Consider the following 22,282-nt stretch of genomic DNA (forward strand, 5'->3'; position numbering starts at 1 on the left):
TTGTTTTTAGGAGCACCTGTGTGACTCATTTGGTTAAATGTCTACTCTTGGTTTCGGCTCAGGTCATGATCTTGGGATTGTGAGATAAGGCCCTGCATAGGGCTCTGTGCTGGGCGTAGCCCACTTAAGATTCTCTCTCTTCCCCTGTCTTTCCCTCCCCCTAAAAAAGCATAGTTTTTTTGTTTGTTTGTTTGTTTGTTTTAATTTTTTAAATTTATTTATTTATGATAGTCACACACACACAGAGAGAGAGAGAGGCAGAGACATAGGCAGAGGGAGAAGCAGGCTCCATGCACCGGAAGCCCGACGTGGGATTCGATCCCGGGTCTCCAGGATCGCACCCTGGGCCGAAGGCAGGCGCTAAACCACTGCGCCACCCAGGGATCCCAATTTCACTCTTATGTAGATGTTAGAATTTCTTTCATTTTGTTTAAATTTCAGGTTACAGATACAGTGCAAGGATTTATTTGCTCTTAATTTGACCTCTAATTTTGTATTTAGAGTGACATACATAGTGAATATAGGTATGAATGCATTCTAAGTGAGAGATATGACAAATGTATTTTAAATGTGCTAGAGAAACTGTCTACATTTTTTCTATAGAGCAAATAACCTCATTCCTTTTTTTTTTTTTTTTTTTTAAGATTTTATTTATTTATTCATGAGACACACAGAGAGAAGCAGAGACACAGGCAGAGGGAGAAGCAGGCTCCATGCAGGGAGCCTGACGTGGGATTTGATTCTGGGTCTCCAGGATTACGCCCTGGGCTGAAGGCGGCGCTAAACCGCTGAGCCACCCCGGCTGCCCCCTCAGTCCTATTATATATTTTTATTTGTTTTTTTAAGTAGGCTCCTTGCTCAGCATGGAGCCCAATGTGGGGCTTGGACTCACGACCCTGAGACCAACACCTGAGCTGAGATAGAGTCTAATGCTTAACTGAATGAGCCATCCAGGTGCCCCTTCAATTGTATATTAGACTTAAATTTGATACAGTGAGCTTAAAATAAAACACATGTCCTTTTGTTAGAATCAACTTGTTTCATTACTGAAAATGACATCAATCCATTCTATTTATTTTCAAATTATGGTCAATTCCCCATACTTTCAAACATGTAGTCAAACCATTAATTACAAAAGGGAAAAGGTACTTCCAAAATGAACAGATCTGTTAAGATACCAAGTTAATATCACCAATCATCAAACTGATACCATGTATCTCCCAATGTAATGCAATGAGAAGCATGCAACATCATCTATCGTGATGATAGGGATCCCAGCATAGTTGTTTTTAATGGAATCTTTCACTCTTTTCATTTAAAAATACTGTAAGCATTATAGCTTTAAACCAGTTCTTTACATCTTAGCTCTCAATTCATTATAGCAAGCGATAATGGTAAAGGCAATGTGCTATATTAAATATGGACAATTGACTGTTGTGTAATGAGTTTAGTAAGGTATTATTATTTTGAATCACTGGCCCAAACTTGAAAATAACTTTCTCATAGTGAGCTTTTAGTTCATTCGGTAAGCAGTGTTTGAATATTTATGGAGTATATACCATGTGTCTGGCACAACCAGGCATTGAATGGGAACAAGGCGTACAAAGATAATATTGATAAAAGATGGCATCTGAAAGCACTTAAAACTACTGGGAAGAAAATGTGATGTAGCAGAAATAATGGCTTAACACTTCATTATCACTTGACAAAACTGAAGGGAAAAACAAGATACACTGAAGTGTTTCAGATTAAACAGCCAAAAGCCTGTATATGATTGATTAGTGTGAAATCAGTAAACCTTACGAGATTGCTGGAGTCATGATTTCCAAACCAAATATTTTATGAATGCATGTAATGCAAAAACAAATTTGAATTTTTATTTGGAACATTCTATTAAGTAAAATTTATGGTTTATGTAAGTATTCTTTTTCTAATTACTACCCAGGTAATGTTTCCTTATGGAGGTAAAATTCACTTACAATATTCACCATTTTAATCATTTTAAAGTATACAATTCAGTAGTTTTTAGTAAATTCATAGTATGCAACCATTTCCACTATCTAATTCCAGAACATATTCATCCCTGCAAATGGAAACCCCATAACCAATTAAGCAGTCATTCTCTATTACCTCCCATCGCCCAGCAACCACTGATCTCCTTTCTGTCTCTGTGGATTTGCCTAACCATAGGCAAATGTCCTTTTGTGTCTGGCTTCTTTTACTTGGCATAATGTTTTCAAGATCTTACATGTTAGAACATGTATCAGTACTTTATTCCTTTTTACAGCTGAGTAACATTGCATTTTGTGGATATACCACATTTTGTTTATCCATTCATCTATTGTTAGACATTTGGGTTATTTCTACCTTTTGGCTATTGTGAGTAATGCTACTATGGACATTCGTGGACATGTTTTGTTTTTAAATCTGTTTTCAATTCTCTTGGATATACCACAGAATTGCAGACAGGTAATTATTATTTTTTAGTTAAATTGTAAAAATATTCATAACTTACCATTTTAACTATTTTTAAGTGCACAATTCAGTGGCTTGAAGTATATTCATAATAACTGTGTTGCCATCACCACTATCCATCTCTAGAACTTTTTCATCATCCCAAACTGAAACTTCTGCATTAAACGATAACTCTCAGGCAGCCCAGGTGGCTCCGGGGCGTGATCCCGAGTTCGAGTCCCATGTCAGGCTCCCTGCATGAAGGCTGCTTCTCTCTCTGCCTGTGTCTCTGCCTTTCTCTCTGTGTGTCTCTCATGAATGAATAAATATTTTAAAAATAAAAAAAATAAATAAACGATAACTCCCCATTCCCCTCCCTCCTCTCCAGCTCCTGGTAACTATTATTCTTTCTTTGATTTTGCCTATTCTAAATACCTCATAAAAATAGAATCATACAGTATTTGTCCTCTTGTATCTGGCCTAGTTTACTTAATGCCTTTAAGATTCATACATGTTACAGGGGTGCCTGGGTAGCTCAGTTGGTTAAGCATCCAACTCTTGATTTTTGACTCTGGTCATGATCTCAGGGTTGTGAGATCTAGCCCCGTGTAGCGTTCCACACTCAATGGGGAGTCTGCTGGAAATTTTCTTCCTCTCCCTTTGCCCCTCTACCCTATTTGCACGCACTTGCACTCTCTGAAATAATAAGTCTTCAAAAAAAAAAAGACTGCCACATATAGTATGTGTCTGAATTTCATTCCTTTTTAAGGCTGAATAATAATCAGCTGTATGTATATACACCACATTTTGTTTACTGGTAGGTGATGTTTTTAACACAAAAGAAGGCACATTCTACCCCACAGCCAAGTTGCTTCTTGGGCTGGGCAGGGATAGGGACAAGAAATCATTGACTATCACTCTGGGCAAGAACTAAAATGAAATCATCCATCATTGGCAAATCAGCTAAATAGTAGCATTGGTGAAAATTGCTTTGCTGTATAGCTCATTATTAGAATTCAGGTTTGTTTTGTACTTCTAAATTATATCACCATTTCATAGTCACTGGTTACTTACTTTGAGCAATGCAGTTTTATAAAAGGTACTGACCTGAAGCAAACTCTTAAGTATAGCAGTCATAAACTTAGTTGTTAGTTAACTTTAAGTCTGTATTACTTCTGGTGTCCTAAAGTAACTTCAGGTAATGTCTTTGAATTACATACATAGCAAAGCCATTTTGGATTGGTAACATGTTGGTAAGAGCACAGACTACTGAGTGGCTGTATGACCTCCAGCAAGCTGTTTAACCCGTCTATACCCCTCTTCTCATCTGTTCAGGGAGTCAATAACTGTACCTGCTCTCCAGCATTAGATGACATGACTACATCAAAAATCTTTTATTGAGTGGCGCATAGTAGGCACTCCATAAATGTTAGCTGCTATTTGATTTTACAAATTTTTATATTTGGTTCTTTTTCAGAATTCATAATGCACTTAAAGGGATCCCAGATGACCGAGATGGGCTGTTTGACACAATCCAGCGCTCTAAGAATCACTATCAAAAAAGAGCATACCAGTGTATAAAATGTATGGTAGCTCTTTTTAGCAATTGTCCTGTTGCTTACCAGATTCTGCAGGTGAGGATTTCTTTTCTTAATTTTGTAGAAATCTGGATCAGAATTAGGGATTCCTTTTTAAAGAAAGGAACAGTGAAAATTTGGACTTGCTATTTTAAGTTAACTTTGAAAAGTATTCTAAAACCTTTTCCACACATGGTTTTATTTTCTTTTGAAGGGCAATGGAGATCTTAAAAGAAAGTGGACCTGGGCAGTGGAATGGCTTGGAGATGAACTTGAAAGACGACCATACACTGGCAATCCTCAATATACTTACAACAACTGGTCTCCTCCAGTGCAGAGCAATGAAACATCAAATGGTTATTTCTTGGAGAGATCACATAGTGCTAGGATGACACTGGCAAAAGCTTGTGAACTCTGTCCAGAGGAGGTATTAAAAAAAAAAAAGCCACAAGTGTGCAGCAGATAGAAATGGAAGAAAGCAATTTTACTTTATAAGCCAGTGTTTATGTATTAATGATAATGTCAAAGAAATTTTGTTGGGGTTTTGTTTGCTTTAGTGTTTACTACATGTAATCTTAAGTTAACAAGAGAGCCTTCTTTCATAGAAATTTCTGAAATCAAAAAAAAAAAAAAGAAAGAAATTTCTGAAATCGCCTGAAATGTAGTCTTTCTGAGAGGACCCAAGTCAGGTTTTTTTTCATCTGCTTTAATTTATCTTCAGTAGGGCAGCCGGGGTGGCTCAGCGGTTTAGTGCCACCTTCAGCCCAGGGTGTGATCCTGGAGACCCAGGATCGAATCCCACATCAGGCTCCCTGCATGGAGCCTGCTTCTCCCTCTGCCTATGTCTGTGCCCCCCCCTCCCCCTAATGAATAAATAAATAAAATCTTAAAAAAAAAATTCAGTAAAAGGAAAGTTGTGGGTCAGTTCTGTAGGTTTTTAAATTTTTATTTCAGATAGTAAAAACTTAAATTTGTCTACATAATTCTTTATCTTTAAATATTTAAAATTAGGAGCCAGATGACCAAGATGCCCCAGATGAGCATGAGTCACCTCCACCTGAAGATGCCCCATTATACCCCCATTCACCTGGATCTCAGTACCAACAGGTAAATAGGGATTGATTTGTATTTTTATCCCCTAGAATCGATTCTTATGCTTTATTTAAAGGGTGGCTAAGATTTTTGTTGTGACTGCAAAGTAATAAAGGGATTATTTAGACTACCTTTAGAGCATGATCAAAAAAGGAATAGCTGGGGCAGGGTCATGATGTGATGTGTTTGAACTTCCCCCTGTGGTGTTTTCATGGTCAAATGGGTGCCCTTCTTTGTACTTAGTAAAACTGTATGACAATTGATGTCAACATAAAATGATAGTGTTTCAGACAAAGGATTAGGACATTTCCTGTTAGGCTGAGTCTGCAAATGGATTCCAAAGACATTTAAGATGTGGCAGTGAAGGAGATTGTTCTTGATTATTTAGCCTAAGACTTCAGTGACACTCAAAATTGTTGAAAAATATCAAGCATTTGATAGATTTCCATAAAGTTTCATCTAAAATCAGTAAATAAAGTTTCGATGAAGATACTTTAAAAAAAACAAAACTTTGTTTTCTAAAACCAAAGATGTGACTAATTCAGATCTTTTGAGGCAGTGGTGCTCAAAATAAATAAGCATCGAAATCCCCTGGTGGAGTGAGGGGGTTGGTAGCTCGCTGGCTTGGTTGGTAAAGCACATGACTCTTGATCTCAGGGTTGCCTGTTCAAGCCCTACATGGAATATAGAGATTACTTAAAAATAAAATCTTTAGAGACACCTGGGTGGCTCAGCGGTTAAGCATCTGCCTTCAGCTCAGGGTGTGATCTTAGAGTCCCAGGATCGAGTCCCACATCCTGCATGGAGCCTGCTGCTCCTTCTGTCAATGTGTCTGCCTTTCTCTCTGTCTCTCATGAATAAATAAATAAAATCTTTTTTAAAAATAAAATCTAAAAAAAAAAAAACCTGGTGGGCTTGTTCCAAAACAGATTGTTGGGCCCCACCCCGAGTTTCTGATTTATTTAGGTCTGAGGTATAGAACCAGAAAAATCTACATTTCTGACACATTCCCAGGTGATTGATGCTACTGCTAGTCTGGAAGCCATACTTTCAGAGCCATTATTTAAGGCATTCTTTGTTATATTTCAGGATGGAGGGCCTCCTGGGTGGGTGGCTCAGTTGGTTAAGCATCTTGACTTTTGTTTTTCTTTTTTTTTGTTTGTTTGGTTTTTTTTTTGTTTGTTTTGTTTTGTTTTTGTTTGTTTGGTTTTTTTTTAAGATCTTATTTATTCATAGACACAGAGAGAGAGAGACAGAGACACAGACACAGACAGAGGGAGAAGCAGGCTCCATGCAGGGAGCCCGATGTGGGACTCAATCCCGGGTCTCCAGGATCACACCCCAGGCTGCAGGCAGCGCCAAACCGCTGCACCACCGGGGCTGCCCAGCATCTGACTTTTGATCTCAGCTCAGGTTTTGATCTCAGGGTTGTGAGTTCAGGCCCCACATTAGGCTCCACATTGGGCATGGAGCCTAATTTTTAAAAATTGGGGGGATGGAAATAGAAGCATAGTTAGAAAATGCATATTCAACATTTATTTTCATAATACAAATTATAGAAAGTAAGACCTAAAATGTTCTTGACTGGTGGGAATGTACAGAAAAATGAGGGTTCACAGGTTTAAAAGGTTAAAGCAAATTCAAAAGAAAGTTACTTTGATCAGCCTTGAGAAAATTCATATATTAATCAGGCCTGGTTCATCCATGTTTCTTTAACATTGTATTGTTTTCAGTGACACTATTCTGTATTCAAGGTTGCTGGTAATGCAGATCTCATATGACCAATCAGTCAGATTCGTCATTATCACATAGAAGCTTCAAGGTGCTTAGAAGAGTCAGAATAGATGTGTTCTAGCTCACAAATCTTTTTTTTGTGAGTGTTGTTGACATAAGCAATAACAAGCTGCGATCCCTTATATAGACTTAGATCTAAATGATTTGGGGCACTAAAAATCACTTTGACTAAATATTTATACAGACCTACACTGCTTTTACTTGGGGTTGCATTTAGGCTAGCTTTTCTCTTCCAAACCAGTTTTTTTCCTTCACCAATGGCCCAAGGATATTTTACTTTCTGTAAGTCCTGGGAGTAAAAGAAATGTTTACATGTCCACAAACTTTTGCCCATAATTTTTAAAGTTTAATATATGAACATTTTTAACATAAATCTCTTTTCCCCTCCCAGAATAACCATGTGCATGGACAGCCATATACAGGCCCAGCAGCACATCATATGAACAACCCTCAGAGAACTGGCCAACGAGCACAAGAAAATTACGAAGGCAGTGAAGAAGTATCCCCACCTCAGACGAAGGATCAGTGAAATGCACATAATTAACTGGTTCCATCAAGACTGTGCACCCAGGCCTTACAGTCCAACCTTTTTCTGTGTCTGGCTAATAATTTAAAACTAGAAAAACTATTCCTAATCAACACGGAGTGGAGAGTTTATTCACTGTCTTATCTGCAGAAATTTGCTGTCAATATATAACCCGCCTGCAGTGGAAAGTGTATAGTGTTTTGTAATAAATGGCCTGATGCTAATGTGTAAATGGCAAAGGTGTATATAGTATATTAATGTTTGACTGTTAATTCTTAAGCAAGAAACTTTTTTCTTGAGGAGACTCACAGATCTACAAAAACTACAAAAGTTAATTTTCTCGTTCTACCCACTGCACTCTGCAACCAGTGTTGCCTGCCTCGTGGCAGTTGGATCTACTCCTTTACAAAAACAAAAAAATAAACCAACAGCAACAAAACAGAGCCCATCCATGTCAACCACACCAATAGTTTCATGTTAATTCTTTGCCACTGGAGTCAGTTTTACTAAGAGCAATGATGTAAGGCTGGTAACCTTTAAATTATTTGGTTGATGTGGAAAATTGGTGATGTAACATTGTTTCTAGATCTTTTTCATTGCCTTTTTATTCTGATACTAGGTTAATCACTTTGAAGCTATAGTTATGCTGTAACATTTAGCATGGCTTCACACCAGGTTAGTGTAGCCAATGAGGAAAAATTTACCATAATGACAGCAGTTGTCCCAGTGTGACAGCTGTATTGCTCAGAGCTTTTCCTTCTTACACCTAGAATATAAATATAAAACAAGGGGAGAAATGTGATAAAAGGCGGTTTTCAGTTACACATATGTTGCTTATGTCTAATGTTTGACAGTTCGATTTCTGGGTGGGATAAAGAAATTTAAGTATCAGTAATGGGAATTTTTAAAGATTTAAAACAAATATGCAAAAATTTGCTATGCCAGAATGCTTGGAGCATAATAGAAGACTGTATTTGGTGTGCTTGTTTTGTTTCTTTGATAGAGCTTATTAGGTGAATCTTCTAAAACTTTCCTTCTGCTGGACCCCAGTGAAGTGGAAGTCACCAGAGTCCCACAGTACTTGGAGCACCACTGCACCAAGATGTTTAGCTGAGTTTCTGCTCAGTTTTACTTGAAAGCAAGAATTGTCCTAGCTCCTTTTCCATTATTCCAAAACTTTGAATGTTCGAAGCAGGGTCTGATTAAAAAGGAAACTACTGGTTAGTTAATCTAATTGAAGTATCATAATTTCAGCATAAACATTTAATTAAAGATAAGGAACTCATTGGTTAATACTGTATTTAAAAGAATTGGTAACTTGAATGTGTGTAATTTTTGGAACCTGTCTAAAAACCAAATACCCCTGCAAACAGATACAGTCCACCCTATTCTATTTAAATATTTTGCTGTTTTATTTTATAGAAATTATTTTGCTGAATTCACAAATAGAATTTGATTTACGAAGAACTTTTTGTCCTGTGGTGTGTTTTTGGTTTTGTTTTTGGGTTGGTTTTTTGGTTTTTGTTTTTGTTTTTGTTTTTGTTTTTTAATTCTTTGTCCATTTTTATTGTTTTTGTTTTTGTTTTTTGAAGGACTGCATAATAAAATTAATTCTGTGCATAGCCTGCTTAGGCATGACACTGAATTCAGGAGTTCAGTCGCATTGAGCTTTTGTGCACAGAAAGATCTGACCTTAGGCCCTTGACTAAAGATTTAGAGAAAACAGGATGTTGACACTGTAAAAGTTTCCTAACATAATCAATCTTGTACTTTTTGTATGTTTTTTATATACATGTATATTTAATGAGCACAAGCTTGGTTGTATTTTTTACAATTTAGTTAATAGGAAAATGTTTTGTCAAAAAGGCTATAGTTGGAACTGAACAAAGCAGAAACAAAATTGAGAATTGCTTTATTTTGTGATTAAAAGGGGCAGGTATTTAAGATAAAGCTTTGGGTATCTTATTTGCAGTACTCTCTAGTCCATCTATGCTTTTAGGTTTTCTGTAATATTAGGAAATTTTGACACGAGATAGATCCTGTTTTTACCTTAAGTATATTACATCCGAGTTTGTTAAGTTTGAGCAGAAGTCCTACACACTGTTTGCAATTCCAATTGGTGGTTTTAATTCCAAAGTTCCTCATTTCCAGGCTTCCTTAGCAATGAACAAAATAGGTTCACTTTATTTGGACAATTTGCTATCCTTAAATACACCATCTCACCAGATGGGAGGTTGTTTTTGTATTTCCCGCTCCTTAACAAAGTATGTGATGTACTTAATTTAAAAACTTGAATGACTTCCTAGACCCGAAAAACTTGACATTTGAAAAGGCTGTGAATTTTTCTCCCTCTAAGGAGATCCCACTTTGGTTGCTTTGGATTGACAATTCCCCTTGTGCCTGGTGAGGGCTTGTGAATCCTTTTCCCCTCCATTTGAGGAAGAGCCATCTGTGCTATGTCCAGGATCGAGGGAAAGTGAACAGGGAGATTTATTTTTGTGCGAATTATTTTCTCTATTTAACTTCTTAAGCATTAACATATAAGCGGAAATTTTAAGGCGCATGTTATTATAAGAGCAACAGTAATGGTGGTGTTGAGGTCTTTTCTGAACATCAATGGCACATTTTAAACTTCCAAGTCTTCAAAGTGCCTAAAGATTATTTAATTCTCAACTGATTTCTTGAGCCATATATATAATTCCTACTTTAAATGTTTGTTCCAGAATCACTAGTCTTCCTTTCAAAGAAGTACCCCCACGAGTCTAAATGGCATGATTACTTCATAGAAGACCATAGAATCTGTTAACACAAAGAGTAAAGCTATTTTTGTTGTTAATCTGTGAACAAGGGCTTGGCCCTGTTGGATCTAAGTATTTCGTGCACAACTTGGTAAAAACCATATTGCTGCTGTTTCTAAGCCCTCCACCAACCAAATTGTCGTGCTCGGCAGTGTAGAGGCAGAAATAACATAAATCATATTTTGGGGTTTTTGTCTTTGATTTTTCTCTGATAGTTTCCCAATCTTGTGTCTTTTAGCTGTTATATATACAAATTTAGAATTATTAAAATGTTTTATATTTTTTTCACAATTAACTTTTATTAGTGAATGATAAGTATTTAATCCTAGTAGTGGTTAAAAAGATGAGGAGCCTTTTTTATTGAAGCTACGTTTGTAAATGAAAGCAACAGTCTGTGAATTTTCAGATGACTACTCCAGCAAAATAGTTCCTTTCACTTTTTTCCCTTGGTATTTTTCCAGCTTCTGTTCTCCCATGAACTCTTTGCTGAATTTTGTGGTTAATTTGGTGGATATATCCTGCCTTATTTAGAATTCTAACTGGATAAGAAAATTGCCTTTTCCTTATAAGTGCCCAACTTTGGTCTCTAGCTGGAAGGTACTACTACATACTTTAGAGAAAGGAAAACAACCTCCTTCCCGCCCACCCCGGTTTTGTGTTACTGAGAGAAAAAAAAAAAAATTCAGTGCTGGTTTTGTAGTAGTGCTCAACCAAAATTGGTCCTGCACCTACATGACTGTTGAGTGTTTGAAAATAAGGTTTTGGGTGTGATACATCACTACAAAAAGTGCTAAATGTGTTAATAAGAACTTGCTGCCGACTGTATTTATAACAATTATTTTACATTTGCAAAAATGTAGCACTTTTCCTCCAAATTTCATAGGTGTAAGAAAAAAGGGGGAAAGGTGCACCATGTTTTAAACTGCAAATAATTTTTTTTGAAATCCAGATTCCCCAAAGGAAATTCACCACCCAGACCACACACTTCTCAGCCTTTTACAAGCCAACAGACTGACTGAAGATTGTCCACAGTTCCTAAGATTTAGCACATATACAAAAATAAAACTTTATAAATTAAATTTCGGTTTTCCCTTTTATTTATTAAAATAAGATGCCTAAGGGAGGTAAATTACAGGTGTAATAGATTTAATGGGAATTTTTTTTAAAAGTGTCTACAAATAGAGAATTTTGGCCCTCATTTTTTATCTCCAAAGTGTATTCACATCTAAGTTCAAAAATTGTGATCTAATTGCTGACTTAACAGTTCAGTCTAAAACAGATTTGGCAAACACTCATGATGTTTAAAAGTTCATTTAAATATCCAAAGTGCAGCAGGTCACATGTTTTGAGGGGAGTTACAGAAGTGAAAATTCTCCAGCAGATTTCATCTACTCTGCTTTTTAGTATCTGCAAAGCAATTCTTTGTTGCAGTATTCCAAAGAAATAGGACTTTCACAGAGGCCTGGTGGTGTGTCCTTTAAGCTGGGGTACTGTGAGGAGTACTGTTAGACCTAGCCCAGATTTTCTGCATTTTGGAAAACCCTTAGGTTAAACCATTTGAACTTTTAAAGATTTTAATTTATGAGAGACACAGGCAGAGATGTGGGCAAAGGGAGAAGCAGGCTCCATGCAGGGAGCCCAATTTGGGACTCGATCCTGGGACCATGGGATCACACCCTGGGCCAAAGACAGGTACTCAACCGCTGAGGCACCCAGGCATCCCTAAACATTTGAACTTTATTCTTAGCAACATGAATACACTTAATTGAATGAAAATGTACATAGCCACCGATATTTTGAACTGTTCATTGTAACCTGACAATTGACAGGTAGGTAAAAAAGAGTTTAAAGTTGGGGGTTACCCTCTTGCACTGTTGGTGGGAATGGGAACTGGTGCAGCCACTCAACTGTGGAGGTTCCTCAGAGTTAAAAATAGACCTGCCCTACGACCCAGCAATTGCACTGCTGGGGATTTACCCCAAAGACACAGATGCAGTGAAACGCTGGGACACCTGCACCCCAATGTTTGTAGCAGCAATGTCCACAATAGCCAAACTGGAAGAAGCCTCGGTGTCCATCGAAAGATGACTGGATAAAGAAGCTGTGGTCTATGTATACAATGGGATACTCCTCAGCCATTAGAAACGACAAATACCCACCATTTGCTTCGACGTGGATGGAACTGGAGGGTATTATGCTGAGTGAAGTAAGTCAATCGGAGAAAGACAAACATGGTCTCATTCATTTGGGGAATATAATAGTGAAAGGGAATAAAGGGGAAAGGAGAGAAAGTGAGTGGGAAATATCAGAGACGGTGAGAGAACATGAGAGACTCCTAACTGGGAAACCAAGGGATGGTGGAAAGGGAGGGGGGAGGGTTGGGGTGACTGGGTGACAGGCACTGAGGGGAGCAATAAAGTTGGGGGTTACATAAAAGGTTTTCCTAACTTTTAAGATTTTATTTATTCATGAGAGCTACAGAGAAACAGGCACTGACACAGGCAGAGGGAGAAGTAGGTTCTTCCATGCAGGGAGCCCATGTGGGACTTAATCCCAGGACCTCGGGATCACACCCTGAGCCTAAGGCAGACGCTCAACCACCGAGCCACTTAGGCGTCCCAATAACTTATTTTCTTTAGGGATACATAGTCTCGAAGGAAATCTCTTCAACCACACTTAAACTTTTGTCCATAAAACACATTTCAGACCCATGTAAAAAATCACCAATTTTAAAAGCATTCCATTTAAATGTGTAAGACTCCAGAGTATAGTAGTGGGAATGCTTTTTAACTGTCCTCTGAAAATGAGAAGTCCTCTCCTTGTGCTCCATCAACATTAGAATACGCATTTCATCCAGAAATGCCATCTTATGATGTGATGCCCCAGTAAGCAAAATCACTGGCTGATATTTCAGGGTATCAAAATGTGGGGAATCCCATTTCGTAGTAACCCATAGCAAATACTTTTTTTTGATATCCAGAAATAGTGTTTCATTGTGTTGGCCTTTTCTCGTGTGGCTTATTTTTCCATTAACCTAGCAGAATAGAGAAACCCTTTATTTATTAAAATAAGATGCCTAACGGCATCACCTCATCACCCTACTTTTATGTGTAATTAGTAATAAAGCTGGCAAATTTACACGTTTATGAAGAAAAAGTCTGATGGAACTGAGCCTCTGAGGAGTCCTCAAACTATTAATGGAGTGACCTATATTAGCAATTCTCTTGAGAGTTTTCTTTCCACACACATTATAGTTAAGATGTCAGGCAGACTTTCTGGCTCCACCAAGTGTTCTCCAGCTGCCCTGGCCTCATTTTTGTGTCTGTCAAAGCACTCCCTGTGTTAGAACAAGCGGAGCAATTGGTTTCCCTACCCTTCTTACTATTCCTCCTCAAAGGTAACCTGGTGAGGGTCACCTGCAAGATAGAATCACTTATTTTCTATTTCAATTGTACAGATGTTAAATTATTCAAAATGGGGGCACCTGGGTGGTTCAGTCGGTTGAGTGTCATGAGCTCAGGTCATGAGCCCAGGGGCCTGGGATCGAGTCCGACATCGGGCTCCCCATGAGGAGTCTGCATCTCCCTCTACCTGTGTCTCTGTCTCTGCCTCTCTCTGCTTGTCTCTCATGAATAAAATCTTTAAAAAATAAAAATGGATGCTCTGGATGCTGGAGGAGTTTCCAGGAGTCCTTTGGAGGGATTCATTTGCAAAAGGATTTAGAAATGTATTCTTAAGAGTGTTGCTGTACAGGGATCCCTGGGTGGCGCAGCGGTTTGGCGCCTGCCCTTGGCCCGGGGCACGATCCTGGAGACCCGGGATCGAGTCCCACGTCGGGCTCCCGGTGCATGGAGCCTGCTTCTCCCTCTGCCTGTGTCTCTGTCTCTGTGTGACTATCATGAATAAATAAAATCTTAAAAAAAAAAAAAAAAAAAAAAGAGTGTTGCTGTACATCGCCCGCCGTTCTGTCAAGTTCTCCTGTAACTCCCCACTCATTAGAGCACTGGGTACGCCTTTGGAATTCACAAGTGAAGATAACATGGGGGGGGTCTTAAATCTGGTTTCTTAGGCAGAGCGAAAGAAGCGTTGCATCATGAAGGTTCAGAATCCCCTTGCCTTCGGACCTACCTACTGCTTGCACCATGGCTGCTGGCAGGAAGCAGCGTTTATGTTCAGGGCGCCAAGGAAACTGGTCCACACTTAGGGCTCTGTGTGTGTTGAGGAAAAGCCCTTCGTAATCTGTTTTCCTGAGGTCTCTAGATGTTCAGGATATGTCCCTGACCTAGTTCTCTTTTTGTTGTTAAGATTTTATTTATGAGAGAGTGAAAGGGAGCACAAGCAGTGGGGAGGAGCAGAGGGAGAGGGAGTAGGCTCCCCACGGGGAGCCCCTGTGGGACTCAATCCCAGGACCCTGAGGGGGTCACACCCTGAGCTGAAGGCAGATGCTCAACCACTGAGCCACCCAGGCGCCCCTCTGACCTAGTTCCTGACGTAAATTAGTGTGTTCTGTTGGGTGAATAGGCAAAGAGCTTTTCAAGCTGTTTAAAATCAGAAATCTAGATGGTGACTGCTTAAATTTGGTGAGTACCTTCCCTCATTAAAAATACTCATCAGTAGGACTAGTAATTAGTTCTTTCAACCATCTGCTTTCAGAGTTTCTTCTTAAGCATTTAGTATAAATCTGTTCTCCGAAAAACAGGCCTTACACAGATCCCCAAAAGGATGTTCTAACATACCTTCCTTAGGAAGTCTGACTTAGTCAAAGACCAAGTCCGTAAATATGCTAAAGATTTACAAGCTAAAGCTACCAAGTCGGGTTTTTTTTTTTTTTTAAAGATTCTATTTATTTATTTGAGAGAGAGTGAAAAGGAGCACAAGCAGTGGGGAGGAGCAGAGGGAGAGAGAGAAGCAGGCTCCCAGTTCCCTGCCAGATCCAGGGCTCAATCCCAGGCCCCCAGGACTGCAGGACCGCAAGATCATGACCTGAGATGAAGGCAGATCTGAACTGAACCACCCAGGAACTCCATGGGTCCTTTTTTTTTTATTTTATTTTTAAGATTTTTATGTATTTATTCATGAAAGACACAGAGAGAGAGGCAGAGAGAGAAGCAGGCTCCATGCCAGGAGCCTGATGTGGGACTCGATCCTGGGACCCCAGGATCACATCCTGGGCTGAAGGCGGCACTGAACCGCTGAGCTACCCGGGCTGCCCCCCATGAGTCAGTTTTAAATACCAGGCTCTTACTGTCTCCTGTGGCAGGTTTTGACAGAAAAAAAAATAAAAACATACATATATATCAAGCTCTAAGGTTGCAGTTAGCCTTCTCTTTGGTCCCAAGGTTGAGCTTTTTAACCAAAAAGCAAAATCTAAAAATTCAGGTTTGCAATAAAATGTGAAGAAACTTGCTTTTCTAATATAGCCAGCGAAGCATGGTTTAGCAGTTGTCACTAATAACACAAGTGCTACATAAATTGGATGTTGAGTTATTGTTTAGCACATATTGACACAGCATTAAACACTTGAAATAGGCTTCTTACAGTGAGGTTAGCAGATACTCCATTTGGATAGAGAAAAGAATCATACTATTTTGGAAGGAGTGCAGGCTAGAGGAGTATGCAGTGTTGAAAGCACTTTACTGCCCATAATGCAGTAGAAACGGCTACAGGATGTCCCTCCCCTCGTTGTGTTTATGTCTCTAGAAAAGCACAGTGCCGAGTAACCAAGAGAACATTTTCGAGTGCTTTTGAGCAGTAATAATTTATCAATATTCAATTCACATTTACGTTTTTTAACGATTTATTTATTAATGAGAGACAGAGAGAGGCAGAGACCCAGGCAGAGGGAGAAGCAGCTTCCCTGCGGGGAGCTCAATGAGGGTCTTGATTCTAGGACTCCAGGATCTCAACCTGAGCTGAAGGCAGACGCTCAACCACTGAACCACCCAGGCGTCCTCACATTAAGTTTTTAATTGCTGTTCTGCTATGAAGTATGATAGGGAATAGTCACTACAAAAATCACTCTGAGGCAGAGGGCAGCCTGGGGGGCTCAGCGGTTTAGCGCAGCCTTCAGCCCAGGGTGTAGTCCTGGAGTCCCGGGATCGAGTCCCACATGGGGCTCCCTGTATGGAACCTGCTTCTCCCTCTGCCTGTGTCTCTGCCTCTTTCTGTGACTCTCACGAATAAATAAGATCTTTAAAAAAAAAAATCAATGTGAGGCTGAGAAGAAGAGTAATAATGTATATAGTAGGGAAACTGATTTAACTCTAGAGTGTTTATATTGAAATGTTTTTTTAAGTGAAGAATGAAGTGGAGAGGCACCTGGGTGGCTCAGTCCGTTAAGCGTCTGCCTTCGGGTCAGGTCATGGGTCCAAGATCCTAAGATCAAGTCCCGTGTCAGGCAGGGGCTCCCTGCTCATTGGGGGCCTACTTCTGTCTTTGCCTGCTGCTCCCCCTGCTTGCGTGCTGGCAAATAAAAAGCAGTCGTTGGGCAGCCAGGGTGGCTCAGCGGTTTAGCGCCGCCTTCGGCCCAGGGCGTGATCCTGGAGACCCGGGATCGAGTCCCACGTCGGGCTCCCTGCATGGAGCCTGCTTCTCCCTCTGCCTGTGTCTCTGCCTCCCTCTCTCTCTCTCTCTCTCTCTCTCTCTCTCTTTGTCATGATAAAATCTTAAAAACAAAGCCAAAAACCCACAGGTCCGTGAGGAAAGGAAAGTGGCCACTTCCATTTTCAAGGGACAGCAGGACGTCCCCTGACCCAGCGCCATTCCATACAGTCCCCTCGGCCGCTTGCAAGTGGGGGCGTGGCGCCGCCGTCCCAGGGGTGACGTCATGACACCCAACAGAAGAGGCGGGCCGCGCAGCGCTGTGATCTTGCCCAAACAGCCGGGCGGTATCTAACTGACGCAGTCTCATTCTGTGTATGGTTCTTAACTTCGATTTCAACTAGGGACGTTTTCCTTCCTTAAGGAAATGAACAGCGTGTTCGTATTGAAGCCCACGGCGGTAATTCTCATTGGAGGCCCGCCTCCTTCTGAAGCTCCGTGAAATGGTGGGGATTTGAACTGCGCGGGGCTAGTCTCAGCGCGGGAGTTACTCTCCTGGGCATTTCACCTGCTCTTCGTTAAAATGAGTCGCCATCAGACGTGAATTTGGCTGTAACGATCCGTCCGGGATAATAATGCTGCAGCCATGTTCCGGGTGCTGAAGAAAGTGACCCTAAAGAAAGGAGGGGAGCGTGGTACGGGAACACAGGAGCGAGCTCCACGACCTCTACGCGGGAAGCGCACTTGTCACTCAAACTCGCAGTTTTCCGATAATGCCTGAAGCGGCGGCGGCCGTCTGTTCTAGTTGCTCTCGATTAGGCGGGGGACTGGGTCCCAACTTAGTCTCTGGAAAGCTCTGGCTTCGGGTCGCCAAGGGCATGGTCACCCATCGTGTGTAAAATCATTTGTGTTCAGTGTGCAGAAATACTAGTGTCAGCCTTGTCCTCGCCAGGGTTTCTCCGCTGTGTTCGTGTCTTTAAAAAAAAAAAAAAGGCAGTTGTCCAATCGCATGTTTAAAGAAAGGCGAGCAATAGAAGCTCTCAACCTGGAATTAAAATGGACAACTTAGTAGGTTTAGGGTTGCCTGCAAATAAAACCTTACCTTGAGCCCCGTTACCTGGATAGATTGGTACAACCCAAACCGGTTGGTTTGTATTCTTCGCTTTTTAGTTGCTTGCCTGCATGTACTTTTTTTTTTTTTTCCACATCGTATTGAGATTTTTGAAGGTACATGCATGTAAGGAATATTGTTTGGTCTAGCTTTGGCCACTTGTGTTTGTATCGGTGAGAATTAATTTTCAGTGGAAATGACCGGGCCCTTTGCTGTGCTGCGCTTCTCAAGACGGGAACTTGCTCTCCTTTGTCCATCGTTATAAAGCCAAGGAACCCGGCAAGGCCGAACAAAGGCCCGGGGCGGCCGAGGACAGGGGCCCTGCGCGAGGCCCCGCGGGCCCCGCGCTCTCTGGCTCTGCCTTGGGAATAAGCCCTCCCGCCTCAACGAAGGTGTAAACAAGTCGGAGGATGAGAGGATCTTACGCCGGGAAAAGGGGAATCCTCCATGCGGGCTGTTTACCGAAGCGCACGCACGCTCACCCCGCTCACGAAAGGGGGGCCCCTTCCCACGCGGAAGTTCTAACCCTTTAGCAGCTTCCTCTTACATTTGAAAAGAAAGAAAATATAGCCCAGTCTTGGCTGTCAGGGCAGAAGCAAGGCATGAAATACGCTTGACAGAAAGCCATACACGGTCGTGAAATTTTCCTGGTCTTTATTGGTTTTAGCTGCCTGATACCAAGTAGCAAGGAGGACTATTTAATTTCACTTCCTCCTTTCGCTGTTCACCACCTGAGGGAGGGTGGGGGCCGTGGCAAAAAAGGATAATATGATGGGGTCCGGTACCTGAGTGGCTCAGTGGTTAAGCGGCTGCCTTGGGCTCAGGTTGGGGGTCCTGGGGTCCTGCGATGGAGCCCCACCTTCCGGATCCCTGCTCAATGGGGACTCTGCTTCTCCCTCTGCCTTTCCTGCTGCTCCCATGTGCTTGTGCTCTCTCTAAAATAATCGTTAAAAAATAATACATATGTTTAAAGATTTTATTTATTCATGAGAGACAGAGAGACACAGAGAGAGGCAGAGGGAGAAGCAGGCTCCATGCAGGGAGCCTGACGTGGGACTCGATCCCGGGTCTCCTGTATCATACCCTGGGCCGAAGGCAGTGCTAAACCGCTGAGCCACCCGGGCTGCCCTAAATAATGAAATCTTTAAAAAAAAAATGTGTACAAAAAAGGAGTGACAGTGTGCATCTACATGTAAGGATCAGTGTGAGTGCACAGGACAGAAGAAAAGCCAACCTAAAATGAGGACAATCAGAAGACAATGTGGTGCACAACCTAAAACAACCAGCGCTACCGTTAGAAAGATACCACTGGCAGGTTGCATTGCCCCCCCCAACCTCCCTCCCCCCAGCCCCGCTGGCAGAATTAAAGCTCCACATTATCTGAGGAGGAAATCCATTTATATCCCAAGGCCATTCACACAGTCCGTGGTAATATAAACTATGAAAGTTTCACACTTTGGCTTTAGAACTGCAGGAGAATCATAGTCCATGTTGTCAAATGAGTTTTGACCCACTTTTGACATATAGAGACCTCTTTTGTTATTATTATAGTAGTGATTTCTGGTAAGATTGAAGGCTTGAGTCCCCACGTGGACAGGTACACTGCTAGTTTTTTGGTTTCTCACTGAGTTAACGCGGTTTGGAGTATTGTATTGGGGGGATTAGAAATACACACAGAGTAACTTTTGTGAGGCAGTGGTGCTTCTAAGCTGGTCCAAGGGCTGGCGTTGGAGGGGCTGAATGAACATCTGGGGAGCTTCTTTACAAACCCAATGTCATGATCCCTGGGTGGCTCAGCAGCTGAGCGCCTGCCTTCCACCCCGGGCCTGATCCTGGAGTCCCAGGATCGAGTCCCACATTGGGCTCCTTGCACGGAGCCTGCTTCTCCCACTGCCTGTGTCTCTGCCTCTCTCTATGTGTCTCTCATGAATAAATAAATAAAATCTTTAAAAAATAAAAAATAAAAACCCAATGTCTGGGGACTCCTGGGTAGCTCAGTGGTTGAGCATCTGCCTTCAGCTCAGGGTGTGATCCCGGGGTCCTAGGATCGAGTCCCGCATTGAGCCCCCCCTCAGGGAGCCTGCTTCTCCCTCCGCCTCTGCCTCTGCCTGTGTCTCAAATAAATAAATAAATAAATAAATCTTTAAAAAATTTTTGTCCGAGTTCCACTCCTGGAAACTGAGCATAGGTGTGACGTGTCCAGGAATCTGCGGCATTCTTTTTTGGTTCCACAGGCACCATGCACCATGCAGTGGAGTTTGAAAGCTATTTCCATAGGGCACTGTTGTTCTTTAAAAAAAAAAAAAAGTGGGGGTGTGGGTTGCCAAATTTGAAAACCACAGATAAGTAAATAGAACACCCAAACACCTCTTAGCCAGGACAGGCATGTTTGCTTCAAGTATTATTTTCATCAAAAGAAACTGGGTATTAGAGACGAGTCCCCAGGTCCCCAGTCCCGTTGCTGGTGGTCCCCAGTCACCCTGCTTCGGAAGGCTCCATGGTTATGACGCACTGTGCATCCCTAAGGCACATCTTGGAACGGTGCCCAACGTCGCTGTCAGGTGCCCAATACAGGTGGTGCAGCAACCCTAGGCTGCAGTTCCACCTGGAGAACTGGAAGTTGTCTCTCTGCAGAGAGGGACCAGGAGGAGCCTAAAGAATTTTAGGGAAGAAAAAAATGTTTTGGTAAATTCGGGAACACTGATAATGCACCGTGTGCAAAGGTGTCAGGGCCAAAGGAACGGATGGTGTTTTCTCCAGAAGTGATGATGGGGCTCTGGGTTGCAAATGGTGTTCTGCACAGATGTGTGGGTATAACATGACACACACCCCCGTTTGTGAAGAGATTCCTAGTCGTCTGATTTTTCCTCCCTGTGCTTAGAGTCCACCAGCAAGAGGAGGCTGGTTTCTGTCAAATTTTCCTTTCAGGAAAGTCCTGAGCCCCAGGGAGCTCTGATCTCGCCCAAGACAATTCCTCCAGCTTTAAGTGTGTGATCCCAGCAGCCCAACTATGCGATATTTCCCGAACAAATAATGACAAATGAACTAGCACCTCGAGCCATCTGTTGCAGTTGGTGCATTTTGCCTCTGGTGTTTATAAACCTGCTTCAGTAGGAAGCAAAAACAAAGCCCTGAGTTTAGCAAAAAGCAGGGTTGGCTGAGCAGCAAGCGGCAATTTCCAACTCCGAAAGAAACACGACTTCATTTATTTTTATCCAGGATGTTTTAGGACCGTGTGATTTGATTTAGAGCAACAAATGCAGTGTGCTCTGGTGCTGCCAGCCTCCCCTTTTTGAAGCAAGGAAAACATGGGGGAGTCACAACTTTGGGGTCGTTTTTAGTCTAAATTTGGCTTTGTTGCTGAAGTTAGCTGTAAGAATCTTCTGGAACATCTGCCTAACTAGTTCACCGAGCGGTTCCCGGTGGTGCTTGGGAAAGAGAGGACTTTCAGGGATGACCCATGGCCGTTAGAATTGTGCTTTGTTTGCTCTGGAAAATTCCAGGGGGCCTTTTCCCATGTTGACTCGCTCAGTGCGCGCTCACGCGGTAGCCGTCTCCGCGCCGTTCCTTCCCTACGGAGCAGGACTGGAGGAGACGGGCTCTCATCCTCACCACTTGTCAGGAAGCTAAGATGTCCTTGTCCTCCGGAGAAATCTCAGCTCGGGGACAGCTTGAAAGGGTTGCTGGGGTTCGCTTGGCAGGAAGAGGGAACAAACAAAAACTTGTTTTCTTTGTCTTACACTAGGGTCCAACAGGAAAACTCTACGGGGAGGCGGCGTTTCCAACGTGCCAGGAGGTCTGCAGGGGGCGCCGGGGGGTCCCCGTCAGCAGGGGGGTGGCCAGGAACCGTGTCCCCAGCCGCAGCGGGGACGAACGCGTATGCTTTTCTGCCTCCGAGGAGCTCGCTGGCTGTCACAGTAGCGTGGGTTACTTGGTAATCAGCCCCCGCCCAGGTCCACTGCTGCACCCCCGGAGGGGAGGGCGTTAAAGATATTTTTGTCCAGAAACCAGTTCCTCTCTCTTTCGAAGAAACGGGCTGGGCTTCCAGTGTGCACAGTGGGGGGTGGCAGACGGGGTTCAGCAGAAAAACCGGGCTTGCAAGGATTGAAAGTAATTCATAGATATGGGCGAATAAACTCTATTGTTTTTTTTTTAAATATGTGATCTTTTGTCCTTCTGCTTTAATTTACTACCAAAGCAGAAAATCTAACCAAACTGCCCTGAAGCTGGAAATGCAGGAAATAAGAGACGTGCAGCTTCTTTCTGGGGCTTTTCGGTCCCCTACGTGTCGAGGGCGGCGATGCTGCCGCTTCCCGGGAAGGCCCGCTCTCAGCAGTTGTTTTGTTTTGGTTTTGTTTTTTAGGAGTTAATTTTTATTTATTCATTAAAT

At 42.0% G+C, this 22,282-nt stretch overlaps 1 protein-coding gene across 6 annotated transcripts in view; it reads left to right on the plus strand.

Moving 5' to 3' along the window:
• The window catches only part of USP9X (ubiquitin specific peptidase 9 X-linked), a 485,115-nt gene extending 473,795 nt beyond the window's left edge, over nt 1–11,320 (plus strand). For all 6 annotated transcript variants that reach the window (XM_049107421.1, XM_049107422.1, XM_025468828.3 and 3 more), the window contains 4 exons: nt 3,932–4,088; nt 4,246–4,458; nt 5,043–5,138; nt 7,309–11,320. In XM_049107421.1, the coding sequence (XP_048963378.1) occupies nt 3,932–4,088; nt 4,246–4,458; nt 5,043–5,138; nt 7,309–7,446 (604 nt within the window). In that variant the 3' untranslated portion in view covers nt 7,447–11,320. The remainder of the gene's footprint in view (nt 1–3,931; nt 4,089–4,245; nt 4,459–5,042; nt 5,139–7,308) is intronic.
• Nucleotides 11,321–22,282: the final 10,962 nt, after the last annotated feature.

This window comes from Canis lupus, chromosome X, assembly GCF_003254725.2.
Source record: "Canis lupus dingo isolate Sandy chromosome X, ASM325472v2, whole genome shotgun sequence".
In the NCBI taxonomy this organism is placed as follows: domain Eukaryota; kingdom Metazoa; phylum Chordata; class Mammalia; order Carnivora; family Canidae; genus Canis; species Canis lupus.